This window comes from Nipponia nippon, unplaced genomic scaffold (genome assembly GCF_047370975.1).
Source record: "Nipponia nippon isolate SJK-2023a ecotype South Korea unplaced genomic scaffold, ASM4737097v1 scaffold_4, whole genome shotgun sequence".
Lineage (NCBI taxonomy): Eukaryota > Metazoa > Chordata > Aves > Pelecaniformes > Threskiornithidae > Nipponia > Nipponia nippon.
Window position 1 is genome coordinate 115,690,851 of NW_028262358.1, and position 13,085 is coordinate 115,703,935.

General features: G+C 38.1%; 1 protein-coding gene across 3 annotated transcripts in view; it reads right to left on the bottom strand.

The window, feature by feature from the left end:
• The window catches only part of WDR35 (WD repeat domain 35), a 45,843-nt gene extending 34,034 nt beyond the window's left edge, over positions 1-11,809 (bottom strand). For 2 of the 3 annotated variants that reach the window (XM_009464207.2, XM_009464206.2), the window contains exons 1-9: positions 11,706-11,801; positions 11,021-11,138; positions 10,215-10,286; positions 8,009-8,101; positions 6,332-6,460; positions 5,992-6,125; positions 4,332-4,497; positions 4,096-4,241; positions 1,919-2,044 (exon numbers count right to left, since the gene is read on the bottom strand). In XM_009464207.2, coding sequence (XP_009462482.1) covers positions 1,919-2,044; positions 4,096-4,241; positions 4,332-4,497; positions 5,992-6,125; positions 6,332-6,460; positions 8,009-8,101; positions 10,215-10,286; positions 11,021-11,138; positions 11,706-11,729 — 1,008 coding nt within the window. In that variant the 5' untranslated portion in view covers positions 11,730-11,801. Of the gene's footprint in view, positions 1-1,918; positions 2,045-4,095; positions 4,242-4,331; positions 4,498-5,991; positions 6,126-6,331; positions 6,461-8,008; positions 8,102-10,214; positions 10,287-11,020; positions 11,139-11,350 lie in introns of all 3 variants that reach the window. The other variant, XM_087775959.1, reaches the window with a different exon arrangement.
• Positions 11,810-13,085: the final 1,276 nt, after the last annotated feature.

Below are 13,085 nucleotides of genomic sequence, written 5' to 3' on the forward strand. Positions count from 1 at the left end.
GGATTTTCGAGAAAATCAAGCTCATTTTGGATACAGGAACTAAAATAAAGGGATTGGAATAAAGGTAGTTTTTGACAACTGAGAGCAATACCCACAGGATCCTTCCCAGAGATGCAAACTGGAATTTATACTACTCTGAACATTCAAAATTTATATGAAAGGAGTACGTTATGAGGTAACAAGTCAGTAAACTGTAGATCATGTTTGTCAAATCTAAAACTGATTTCAAGAAGTGGAAAAGGACCCCAGGATGCTGGATGAAAAGGATATAAAGTAAAATCCAATGTAGATTTGAACAAGGTAATCTACACCAGAAGAAACGTAACTAGAGCTAGAGACTCTAAATTAGTATTACAACTCTAAAAAGATACCATGTAAACTATGAATAGTTTAAAAATTATCAGCTCAATTCATAGTTTTTACTGTCCTATTAATTTAGAACCCCCGTTCTCTAATTATGGTAATACCTGAAAAATACAGTAGATTGCTAATGTGATACTAACACTTCATCTCCGGGTCATTAATTCCAATCCAGCCTAAGTTAATGCCAACTTTGAATCACTACCATTTAATTACTGTCACCTTTTAGAATATCTAGTTCCTGAAAGGGAGTTACTGATACAATCAGAAAGAACACAGTGGTAGTAATCTGTATTATTTACTGAAGGACAACACATATCATTCACCATAAAAATATTTAACAGTGAAACTTGAGTATGCTACCAATGGGTTAGGAGTTTATTTGCTGCAGAAATAAATTAATGTGAGCACATCTTTTTCGACTTTAAATATGCAAAAGCAAAAAAAAAAGAAAAAAAAAAAAAGGCTTACACATACAGTTTCTAAAACTAAGGTTTCAAAATATTATTAATTTGCAAAGTGTGCCAGATCTTGAAATACACATGGTCTCATAGATACTGATGAGTTTAAAAAAAAGCAAGAGGCCTGTGTTCCAGCTGTTACACATTTCCCAGAATAAACATTAGGTAGCATTTCCTGCAAGACTAATTTCCAGCTCAAATTTCCAAAGTCTTTTCCAGCAGATTTACAACAAACTATTTGAGATTACTTCCTGGCAGATTTGTGTTTATAAGCCCCTGACCAATGATTTTTCACAACTGAGTGGAACAACACATTTCAATATAGCTGCAGTATGTTCCTCACGTTACACTCGCTCTCTCTTTCATCACAGTGGTTACACACTGATGATTAAAGACCATATCCTGTGCTGGAAAAAAAAGTATGCACTAGTGTATACTGGAAAGTAATCGCTATTGTTTGTTGAACTGTAAATTTAAGTGAAATAGTCCTAACTCTTTAAAACAAACAGAAAAACAAAAACCCCATATGGCAGACAAGGTAAAAACATTATTTAGAATTAGCTGAATACACACTTGTAAAAAGTATATTGGGAACTGAAATATAAGTAGGAAGTACACCTGTCAGGTTGCATTCTTTTCTACTGTTCAGGTTTCTACACAACTCTCCTGTTCAAACTAATAACTCACCACCAAAAAAAATGACAGTAAAAGTAAGGCTCAAACAGTTCCCATTGTATCACTTAGCCCACTCAGTTTAACCAAACAGCAGTGAAAACACTGGAGCCTTACCTATATGACAGCTTCAATTACTACCAAATTTAGAATCGTGCCCAATTCTGTTAATATTAACAAAGCATACATTCCCTTATGATGAAAATAAAATCACAAATTCATTATAAAAGCAAAGGCTAAGTCATCCCATCATCAAGACAGACACTCACATTCCACTAAAACTTCAAGTCAGTAGTGTTGATCAAACAGTAATCGTGTTAAGCACTGATTTATATATTAGAGAAATCTACTTTTTCAATCCATTCAGAAAGAGAATAAATAACAGGAAACTTATTAATACAGCTAAGTGCCACATTACTACATACCTTGTAATCTGGACGAATGTTTGCAAAATATATGTAAGAATCAACAGCTAGTGCAATTTTCAGCCCACTTCCCTCCCAAGACAAGGCAGATATCTGTTTGCCAGGAACTTTCAGTGTGCGCAAATGCTTTTTTAAAAACAAAGGAAGAAAAAGATTCTGAAGTTATCATAGGAAAATCACTCTAAAATACATAAACAACGGTTCTGATAGTTGATAAAAACCAAGCATAGATCTTCTTTACAGTACCCCATAATGACTCCCGAATTACAATACACATGCAAACAAAGGGGGAGATACTTAACACGCATTACCATAAAGTGTTCTTTTGCCTCAATTCTTTTTTGTCAGAGACAAAGAAAAACCAGGATTCACTGATAGTTCAAACTTAGAAAAAATAAATAATAGATGGAGAATGACAGTATAAACATTTTTTCCTTTGGTTGGTAATTTGAATCACTTACAATTTCAGTCGCTATGAAAATAAACACAACAATAGTATTGATACCTGACATGCCTCAGAAGTTTCATTTTTGCTGGAAGTGTATGAGTTAGTTGACGTACAACACCCTTAACTACAGCTGATAATTTAAACAAATAAAAACATATAGCTAATCTATGTCAAGAGCATACAATGAATCAGCTGCAGATGTACACAATTTGCAGTGAGGCAATGGACATTCTCCTCCTCTATTCCCTTTCAAATAAAGTCTAAGAAAGGCAGTTATGTATCCATTTACAATTTAAGAGATAGCAAAGAAATATACTTTCCATCTTTTTTTAATATCTTTATTTTACTCTACAATTTGAAGTTGAATGAAGGAAACAATTCAAAAAAATGTTTTCAGAACTATAACCTTAGTCCCACAGAGCACTTTTATGTGGGAAGGTTTTTGTTTGAAAATAATACAGATGTATGTAATAAAGGATACATAAATCTACTATTTACTGTAAGATTTTTAATAATCTTAGGCTTTAAAAAAATACAACTTTTTACTGAGCAGAACACTGATACTTATGCTTAGATCTAAGTTTCTTTTTGAGGGCGTAACTTTGTGCCTAAAACTGTTCTCAATGAAATTACACAACTTAGTACCTATTTCATGCCTTTGCTCAAATGCAAATACCAAGTCCAAATACTGGTCACATATTATTCACAGAAGATACCATCTTCCAAAAAGTTAAGTCTGTACCTGAATGTCAGAACTAGTATAAAACCATTCTAAAATCTAAAGAATTTACTGCTCAACACTAGATACAGAATCTGGAACACCTGTTTCAGTTAATCTGAAGGACATCAGCAACCAGAGATGTAACATTATTGAGAAAACCTTTGGTTCCCTTTAATACTTTCAACTAAGGAAACCCCTACAGATGATGTAGGATCTTAACCCCTTTCACAGCACAGCTCGCAGCTCTATCCTCACTCTCTGATACCTAACACTAACTTACTGATTTCCACATATATTACTAGGAGGGAAAGTGAAATTACCTGAAATTACCTTGCAAGGCAAGAGTAGCACCATGAACAAAAACATATATGAAAGCTGTCTCTCAACTGTTGAACATCTTGTTTTCTGTACTTCCTGTCTTTTTTACATTTACAAAGCAATATCCCCAACAGACAAATGAAGATTAGAAACAGTTTACCTTTTCTGAGGTTTCTGAGCCATTGCTTTTACTGATACCAGATGCCATTTTCTCAGTTTTACTGATTCCATGAAAATAGAGGGGAGCATTCACTGCCGTATTTTGAATTCCTAATATAGAGATGCCTAGGTCTCTTACACAGCCAGTGGAGAAAGACAAGTACTTCCAGATTTCATACACAGATGTTAAGTGAGCATCTTAACTGCTGCCTAAGTGTTCCAAGCCACTTATTGACTACAGCCTGAACTCAGGTATCTGAATTAGGTGTTCAAAGTTAGGCACTACACATATCCCATCATTTAGTGTTTTACGAGATGCACTCGGATTTTCACGCTGGCCACTAGCTTGCTGTTCTAAAAGGGTACCTGGTCCTGTGTCATCCTTCCAGATCCAGGTGGGTGTCCTAGATACCTTAGAGCACTAAACACCTGCATTTTGGCATCCAAATTCCACCAGTAATGACCACACAGACAAAACATACTAAGATAAAAAAAAAATTTAAGTTCTATAATTATATTGAATATTTTTACCTCACCAAACGGGGTATAGAACTGCACAATGTTTACATCTTTATCTTGAGAAGTTGCTTTTAGGGAGCCTGCCACCGCCAATACGCTTCCACAGTGGTTCCACTGAATACATACTACATTCATACCAGTGTCAATCAAAACAGGATCTAGTTTTTAGGAAATAAACATTAAGAATATAAACACAGGTTTCGGGTCAAGAGTAGCTCAGCATTTAGCACCCCACATTTTGTACCTACTGTGGTCATTCTCATCTCTCATTATCTGGCATCTTCCATTGTCATAACAGACAGCAAGACAAGGACAGTCTGGTTCGATGTAGCCTTCTGTACCATGATACCAATGTATTCCAGCAATACTGAATGCTCCAGTTAAGTTCACCAAACAACTCAGTTTCATTTTCACCTAGACAAGAATGGTTAATTATTTAAAGTCATATACAACATGCTATTTAGAAGAAGAACTTATATCTCTACTGATACCTTGCAAAAGACCAGATGTCTATGCAATTCTTTTTCCTGTCCCAAGAAAAATTTTCACATTCACAAAATTTTAAGAGTTTGAAAAACTTCCTTATTCAAAGCCAGATCAGACATATGAAGACATACATTTTAACTACAAAGAAGTATTTTAATGTTGGCATTTTCATTCTTTGAAAAGTAACTTAAAAACAAAGGAAAAAAAGAAAAAAAAAAAGGAAAAAAAAAAAAACCAGCACAGAGAAAGACACACACACACACAAGGAGCCCCACTGGAACTTTGCAAAAAATAAAAATAATTTCAAACCATTCCTGGCCACAAGACTTTTGTTTTTTTTAAAAGAAACCTTTTGTCAGCTTTTTCTTGATAAAATTCGCTTGAATAATATATAAAAATAATTGGAAAAAATAAGTGTCCAAATTAGAACACCAATTAAGATAAGTTTACTTTTGTAATAATTAGCCCTGTACATCTGGTAACACAGGTAAAGGCTTTTTCTGAAAGATAAGAGTGCACCTGCATCACTTCAAGGAGGGCTAGCAGGTAACTTATGGAAAGGAGGGAGGGAGAGAGGAGGAGAGAGGGAGGAAGAGAGAGTGCACACAACCACACACACTGTTGATAAAAGGTCAGGGAGGGGCGGGGGCAGGGGGAGCAACAACAACTTATTTAAAAGAATTTCAGTAATTTACAGCACGTGCTAGAAACACCATGACTCACACAGTGGGAAGAAAGAAAGATACAGTGGAGGGTTAAAGAAAAGAAAATGGAAAGGGTAACAGATACTTTCTTAGGGAAGAGAAGAAAAGGGAAGGAGGGAAAAACTCACCATAATAGGCATCTAAAAGTCAAGAACATAGTTCCAAATACATTGCTCTTTTCAAAGCCAGTGTTTTTCTGTTTAGCGTTTCGTCATAGTCATAGTCAAATATTCCAAATAAGTAGAAAAATAAGTAAACCTAAGTTGTAGGAATGCAGCAATATTATAGTTACTTCCTTTAATTTTTCCACTTATTACCAGGTTTTCTCTGAAGCACGTGGCATTCCTTATGTAATAAAGAATGACAGGAGCAATAGGAAAATAAACTACTGTGTTATTCCAAAAGCATGCTAGTACTTTTAACATGAGCTTCATTTAATTTAATTAGTATCACCATACATATTTTTACGTTTTCAATAACTATTGCAAGGCAAAAAGTCATTAGTTGATGTGATATTCATTTAGCTACCGAGAAAGACATATTTATATTAGAAAGCCACAGCTGCATAAATCTTGAATAAAAACTTTGTGCACAAGACCTTGTCCAGTTCTCAGTACTGAAGTCCACCAACTAAACAAACAAACAAACATAAATTAAGAGGAAGTAAGTTTTCATGCCTGTTGAAGTTAATGCCTTTATTATACCACCATGAACTTACAATAAAATTTCCCTGATTGTCATAAATGTGAATCTCTCCATTTGCCATTCCAAAGAGTAAAACTTTGCTATCGGAGGACCAGGCCACGTGGCACAGGTGGGTACCTTTCAAGTCTTTTCCCCAAATGCGATTACCTGTAACAGAACATTGATTGTACTTAATAAACATGCCACAAAATCAAAAACAGGATGCAAGTTACCAATGTAAAAATTGAAACAGCTAAAGAAAGTCAATGCAACAATTCGAAAGTAACTATTAATTGTATTTATCTGGAGAAACAGAGCCATTATGTACCTAATACTGAAAACAAAAGCTACAATTAGTAGAGCTTAAATTTTACCATCCACTGATCCAACAATCACAGCTCCATCTTCATATACAATACAAATCTTTTGTCCGTCAGCATTCCAGCTCATACTTCGAACAACAGATTTATTTCTATTGTTAATCATCTCTTCATACCAAGCACCTATTAGCAGTGAATGAAAAACTGAGTTATACTTCTGATTTGGTAATCCTCTAGTGGATTCAAGATACACGCTAATCACTGAATTCAAAGAGTAAAATTACTCTCAATTAAAAAGGTGTGCAAATAGGATGATAATGACATTTCTTAGCCATATGAATTCCTGAAGTTGTTAAAAAAACAAACAAAACAAAACATAATACAGACACACAAAAAGTTTATAAAAGTTACCAAACAATCAAATTAAGTGTTCAATGAAATGGAGAAATCTGAGAATGGTCTGCTTATAAGTAAACATGAGATAGTAGGTTACATATGACTCTGCAATATAATATACAACAAAATGATACAGAAGCAATGAATTTTGGAAAGGAATTAAAACCAAAGTTGTTCTGTCCTTTCTGTAAAAGTCTAGCAAGACTATGCTATAGGGTCCCCCAGACTACACAGACATAATTATTGCAAAACACAGTGTTCAGATGTGAGCTACTTATTCCCAAAAAGAACCTGACAAATGAGGAATTGGAGAGGGGAGCAAAAGTCCAAGAGGGGCTCTACAGGAAGAGATCTGTGCTTACCTAACTTCAGAGCTGCAAGAGTACACAAGGAACCATAAATGGAGGGAGCAACCATCTTTGATAGGAACATGTATTAAGGAATTTTACTGGTTTTTTTCCAAAACTAAGAGATGATTTATGTGACAGTAGCCACCACATATCAGGCAGAAAGACTAATCAAGTTATATTCTTTATTCCTGAAATGAGAAGCTGAGCTGAGATTTTTTTTTCCATTTTTCATTAAACAAAAATCCCAAGAGAAAAAGAAAACCCTTTATTTTCTTTTTCCTTCCCACATGTGTTGGAAAGTGGTTAATTTGATTGAGAGGTTTGCTGGCTTTCAAATGAACTTAGGTGTACCAGAGAAGTACATGTATGTGTGAAAAGGTCAAGAACAATAAAAGCCAATTACAGCAATACACTGGTTAGTCATATTAGTTCACTGCCTTAATTAAACATTTCTAAAGATTGTTTTTATGAAAGTATTTAATTGATGTTCTAAGCAGGGTTGCTAAGTTCTTGTAGTTCTACCAGTATGTCTGTGCTTGATGTACTTCGCGGAACTATTTAAATATTACAATGACACCCAGAACAGAACCTACACAAAGAAGCACTGCTTCTTTTTTTTGTTCGATATACTATTTTCCTCCAAGGGAATAAAGTAACAGAGATAAGAAAATAAGAAGTTTACAGCAGTTTACCAAGCATATGGCTAAGAACTATCAGTTCTATCAGAACTTACCAGTTCTTCTCCTAAGGTAGCTCTACAGGACAAATGCCTTTTTATACACGACTACACTACGAAAAGTGTAGACAAGTATTACAATAAAAACTTGGAAATTGTTTTAAAACTATTTTGAGCTTTACAGTCTGCAAGATAAAAAATAAAAAGTCTGAAAAAGGATTGTAAAAATTGCCGGGAAAAAAAAGACAAGAAAAAAGATTTCTCACAACATGGAATATTATCCCATCTCAAATTTGCCCTGTAGAATACCTTTATACAGCATCCACACAATGATGAGTCCATTTTGATCACTGGTAGTCAGTTTTTGATACTGTTCATTCCATGTCACCACTTGCACAGAACCTAGAAAATTATACAAATTTTTTATTTACACCATATAAAGAAGTTAATAAAAACCACCACATCCAACTTAATCAACCTGGAGGCTTTCAGAAATTTGCATTGCTGACTTTGATTTAGTTTTAGGCATTCTTTCTCATTTAGGCATTCTTTCTCATTTCCTCTTTCAAAATTCTGCTAAATGGCTCCTTTTGCTTCTGTATTCACCCACTTGAGTAACATCCTCTCCAAAGTCTGCTCAGAATATTGCTTCAATATGCAAAACCCAAATCATAGTTTTGCGGTTTCTGGCTGCCTCTGACATGTTAGTCTGGGAGGCTGAGAAAACTTGACTGTCACAAGAAGTTTTGCGCTTTTTTTTCCAAACTAATAGTTTGATCCTAGGTACTGCTGCACTTTTAAAATAAAATCCCCCTCTCGATTACCAAAAAGAGCACACTAGACACAATTCCTTCAGACCCTCAAGTCTCACATGGGATCCTACTCATAAATATTTGACTTGACTTGAAACATTTTCAAACTGTTCCTAAGCAGCATCTTATTTCATCAGTTCAACACTGGATATGAACTTGGCCGCTTCAGGCATCACACTCTTTCGTGGCCTCACTGCTAGTCATCTGTTTCCTCTGTATCCTTTCCATTTTTCAGCATTTCAGTCATGAACTTTATCAACAGATGCAATCAAAGATATCCTGAATGTCAGGGATTTTTTAAGGTAACAGTATCAATTCCTCACAATTCATTTTTTTATCATATTTAAGCAGGCCCCTAAAATAACCTAACTGTTGGCAGGTTTCTACTGCAAATCCTCATAAAAAAGACCATTTCTTTAAATAAGGATTTTAGCATTCTCTTCATATCCCGTTGTCCACAGATGATGACCATGTAGCATTTATCACGTGAGAGTTTAATTCCTCCCTGCCTAATTTCCCTACATTCAATTTTCACATTCACACACTATTGTTCCCTAACCTGTTTTCTAACCTCTCTAAACTTCATCTGTATACTATACTGCAGTCTACATATGTACACATTCTGCAGTTTGTCAATAAAGAGAAAATAAAGATACATTTAAGACAGAGATCAGGTTTACTGAACTAACTTCTATTTCTTCAGAAGATAATGTAAAGCTGCCATAACACATAAGCAAATCTCATAGACACTATCAAAAAAACCAGGCTTATCCACATGTGTGTCGCTAGAAAAAATGCTTAAGAAGGTTTTTAGACTCATTTCTCATTTTAGCTTATCGTACAGAGGTTAAAACTTTATATATGCAGTGTAAAAGAAAATTGTTGGGTTTTTTTTGTTTGGTGTTTTGTTTTTTTTTAAACCACAGTAGAACATAATTGTTTCTTTAACTTAGCAATTCCAGCATCAACTGCCCCTCAATTTAGCTTTTCTCTTCTGCTATAAAGCATTCTTTGTCTGTCTTCTACCAAGGCAGCATGTGAACAAACGTATGGGAGCAAATGTAAATACCTAAAAGCACATTCCAGCCCCACGCAACTGATTAGCACTTCCAGATTAACCAGGCTAAAGTCAGAGATAACAAGTCCTATACCAGCAGCACTGCACAATTTCAAAAAAGAAAAAAAAATCCCTCTGTAATAGAACACATAAGATAGTATCATTCACTTAAATAGAAATCAATACTTCCTTCTCACGATAATGAATGGGGACCAAATAATTTTGAAAAAGCAAAACCTGATGTAACACAAAACACAAGTTAGGCTGTAATGTCAAAGACTTAACCTTGCAAAATCCATAAGCAAACTTTAAATCATAACAGGGAGAGCAGAGCTTGGTTTGTGCAGCATGCGTTCTGCATCACACAGACCGTATCGGCCAGAATTGAGGTAAGGCTAGATCAGTTTGATTCTCAACCCAGTAATTCACTCACAGATCATGAAAGATTAACTGCAGGTCTTTCATCAGATAACTTGGTAAAAATAGATAGCCAAGCTGTTACATACCTGAGTTGAATACTGATAATCTTTATTTCAGGCTTATAATAAAAAGTTATAGCAAAATTACTCTATCAACTTCATGAAATCTTGTGATTTTTTTTTTTTTATTCTAATCAAAAGTACATTAAATGTCCGAAGACACTTACCACTATGACCTTCAAGAGTTTGATTCACAGAAAGATTGCTTGGAGCTGCAAGTCCCTTTATTTTTGCTTCATCTAAAACAACAAAAATAGCTATAAAATAAACCTAATAAAGCATACACTGTGTCTCTATCAATAGTGCAGCTCTGATCACTATTTACATAGATAAAATTACTTCACCTAAAAGTATGTAAATTGTAACTGCAGGATGAATTTTCCACCCCTCGGTGCAATGTGTTTGCTATTCACATCTGTCATCCAAATTCATATACTCTTTATTGTCTAGCAGTTTTTCAGGAAAAAAAAAAAAAAACAACAAAACAAACAAAACCCCACAACAACAACAAAAAACATGGCTATCACATTTCTTTACATTCAGAAAAATTCACTTTTCTTGGAACATATTTATTTAAAAAAAAATGCACAGCTTTCTCCCTAAAATAATAAAGATGGCAGAGAACATTCAAACAAAATCAAGAAACAATGAAATAAGTTCCAAAATAAACTGGAAGCCTGTACAAAAAGAACAAGAATGAAACATATGTCCTGAAAAGAAAGCAGCACTGAAGAAAACTTCGGCAGATATAACAGATAGACAAATTACATGTGTGCCATGTACGACAAGCTGGAAGAAAACAGTATTCCAAAGAAAGTGACAGCACATTTCATGTTTATGCAAATACATAAATATCTATGTACAGATTTAAAACATATGCAATATTGTCAAGTAACTTGTGGAAGGAGTTATGCTTTCAGAATTCTACAGCGTGGTGCATTTTGTTCCTAAAAAAAAAAAAAGTCTCATTTACCTGTCTGTGTTTCTAATTTTAAAACTTTCAGTAATCCATCCTCTCCACCACAGGCTATGAAACCTTGATCCTTATTCCAGGAAATACATCTTAATCGAACATTACCAGGAATTGCAATCTGAAAAAGAAATATTTTGTATCTCCACATAGTTCTAAGAACCATGTTTTAAAATGCTCTATTTGAACACCTCAAAGACACCTATGATAGCACACAAGATAAACTTACTTCTATCAACAGATCAGTACATGCAAAAAGAGACAGAGGACAACTAGAATTACAAGCACTAGTGAAACTGTGCAACACAACAGTTGAGAAAAGGGATATCTAACATATGCAGTAAACAGTAACAGGACATCTTCAAAGGTGTGCAGAGAAGGCGCCATGAGCGCCAAAAGAGGCGAGCGGGATCACGCAGCGCACGGGGCTTTGCCAGGAGCTGGTCTCCAGCTGAAGAGCCACGTCCAAACCCTCCCGGGGGCGCAGTTGGTTAGGAGACAGCTGAAGACCAAAGAAACCCCAAGCCCCGAGCCCAGGCCGAGAGGCGGCGGGCAGGACAGAGCAGGGCAGCACTCCGGGCAGGGACCAAGCCCACGGCCGCACCACCAGCGCCAGCAGAGCCGCACGCAGCGGGAGGGAGCCCCGAGGGCCCCCGCCGCCCCGGCTTCCCTCCGTGCCCCGAAGCACCTTCTTGCACAGGTAGATGAACATCGTGGAGGGGCGGGCGGGCGAGGGGCGCCGGCCCACACCGCTCCTCAGGGCGGCGCGGCGCCACGGGCCCGGCGCGGCCTCCCTGGCAACCGCGTCACCCTGGCAACCGCCGCCGGAAGTTCGTCCCGGGGCGGGGGTGCGCTCCTCTACTTCCGGGAGAAGAAAGACACGATTCATTGGCTGCCGCCCGCCCGCTGGCGCCAGGGGCAGGCGCTCCCGCCCCTTTGGGGCGGAGCCAAGCGCTGGCGCCGCCCACGGAGGCGCCGGCTGAGGGGTTGGAGGCCGTGAGGCGCGGTGGCGGCCTCCCCGCCCGCCCGCCCGCCCGCCCGCCTGCCGGCAGCGACGCCGGAGGATGGGCCCCCCGAGCGGGGAGGTGGGCTAGGGGTTTTCCCGCCCCGGCACAGTGGCGGGCAGCACATGAGGGGTCATACTCAGCTTGGGTAGAAAGCACTGGTAATTCATTCATAAAGGTCGCTCTGCTTGTACGTGAAGGACAATCTGAAAGCTTGCGAATCCCACAGTGTTTGCACACAGTGGTTTTAATATAACTTATACCAACACACCCTCAGAGTTGTCCAACCTCGGGTTGTTTAGCCTGGAGAAGAGGAGGCTGAGGGGGGAGACCTTATTGCTCTCTACAACTACCTGAAAGGAGGCTGTAGCGAGGTGGGGGTCGGTCTCTTCTCCCAAGTAACAAGGGATAGGACAAGAGGAAATGGGCTCAAGCTGCACCAGGGGAAGTTTGGGTTGGATACTAGGAAAAACTTTTTCACCAAAAGGGCAGTCAGGCATTGGAACAGGCTGCCCAGGGAAGTGGTTGAGTCTCCATCCCTGGAAGTATTTAAAAGACGGGTAGATGTGGTGCTTGAGGACATGGTTTAGTGGTGGCCTTGGCAGTGATAGGTTAATGGTTGGACTCAATGATCTTAAGGGTCTTTTCCAACCTTAACAATTCTATGATTCTGTTCTATGATTCTAACCCCAGACCTGCCCCAGGCGCTGCTGTTCCCTGAGACAGCTGGCGGCTGTGGCCGTTCCCGCTCCTTCGGAAGGTGCTGCTGGCACCCGCAGACGGCTCTGCTCCGCCACTCGCGTACACTGATGGATGCTGCCTTGATTCAGGGAGTTAGAGAGGGTAAGCAAGCCCCATGGCTACCGGTACAAAGCTCTCGGACGCTGGGCAGTGCAGAGGGCAGGGGGAAGGATCAGGCCTGGATTTGTGCCCACAGCAGGGGTGCGGGGGGTTTCAGGAGCAGCCTGGCTCTGCAGCACGGACTCCAGGCTAGGTTGGACCCAGCTGCAAAATAAATATTTTCCATACCAAAGCTGCTCTGTAGCTGATCAACAGAAAAGGGG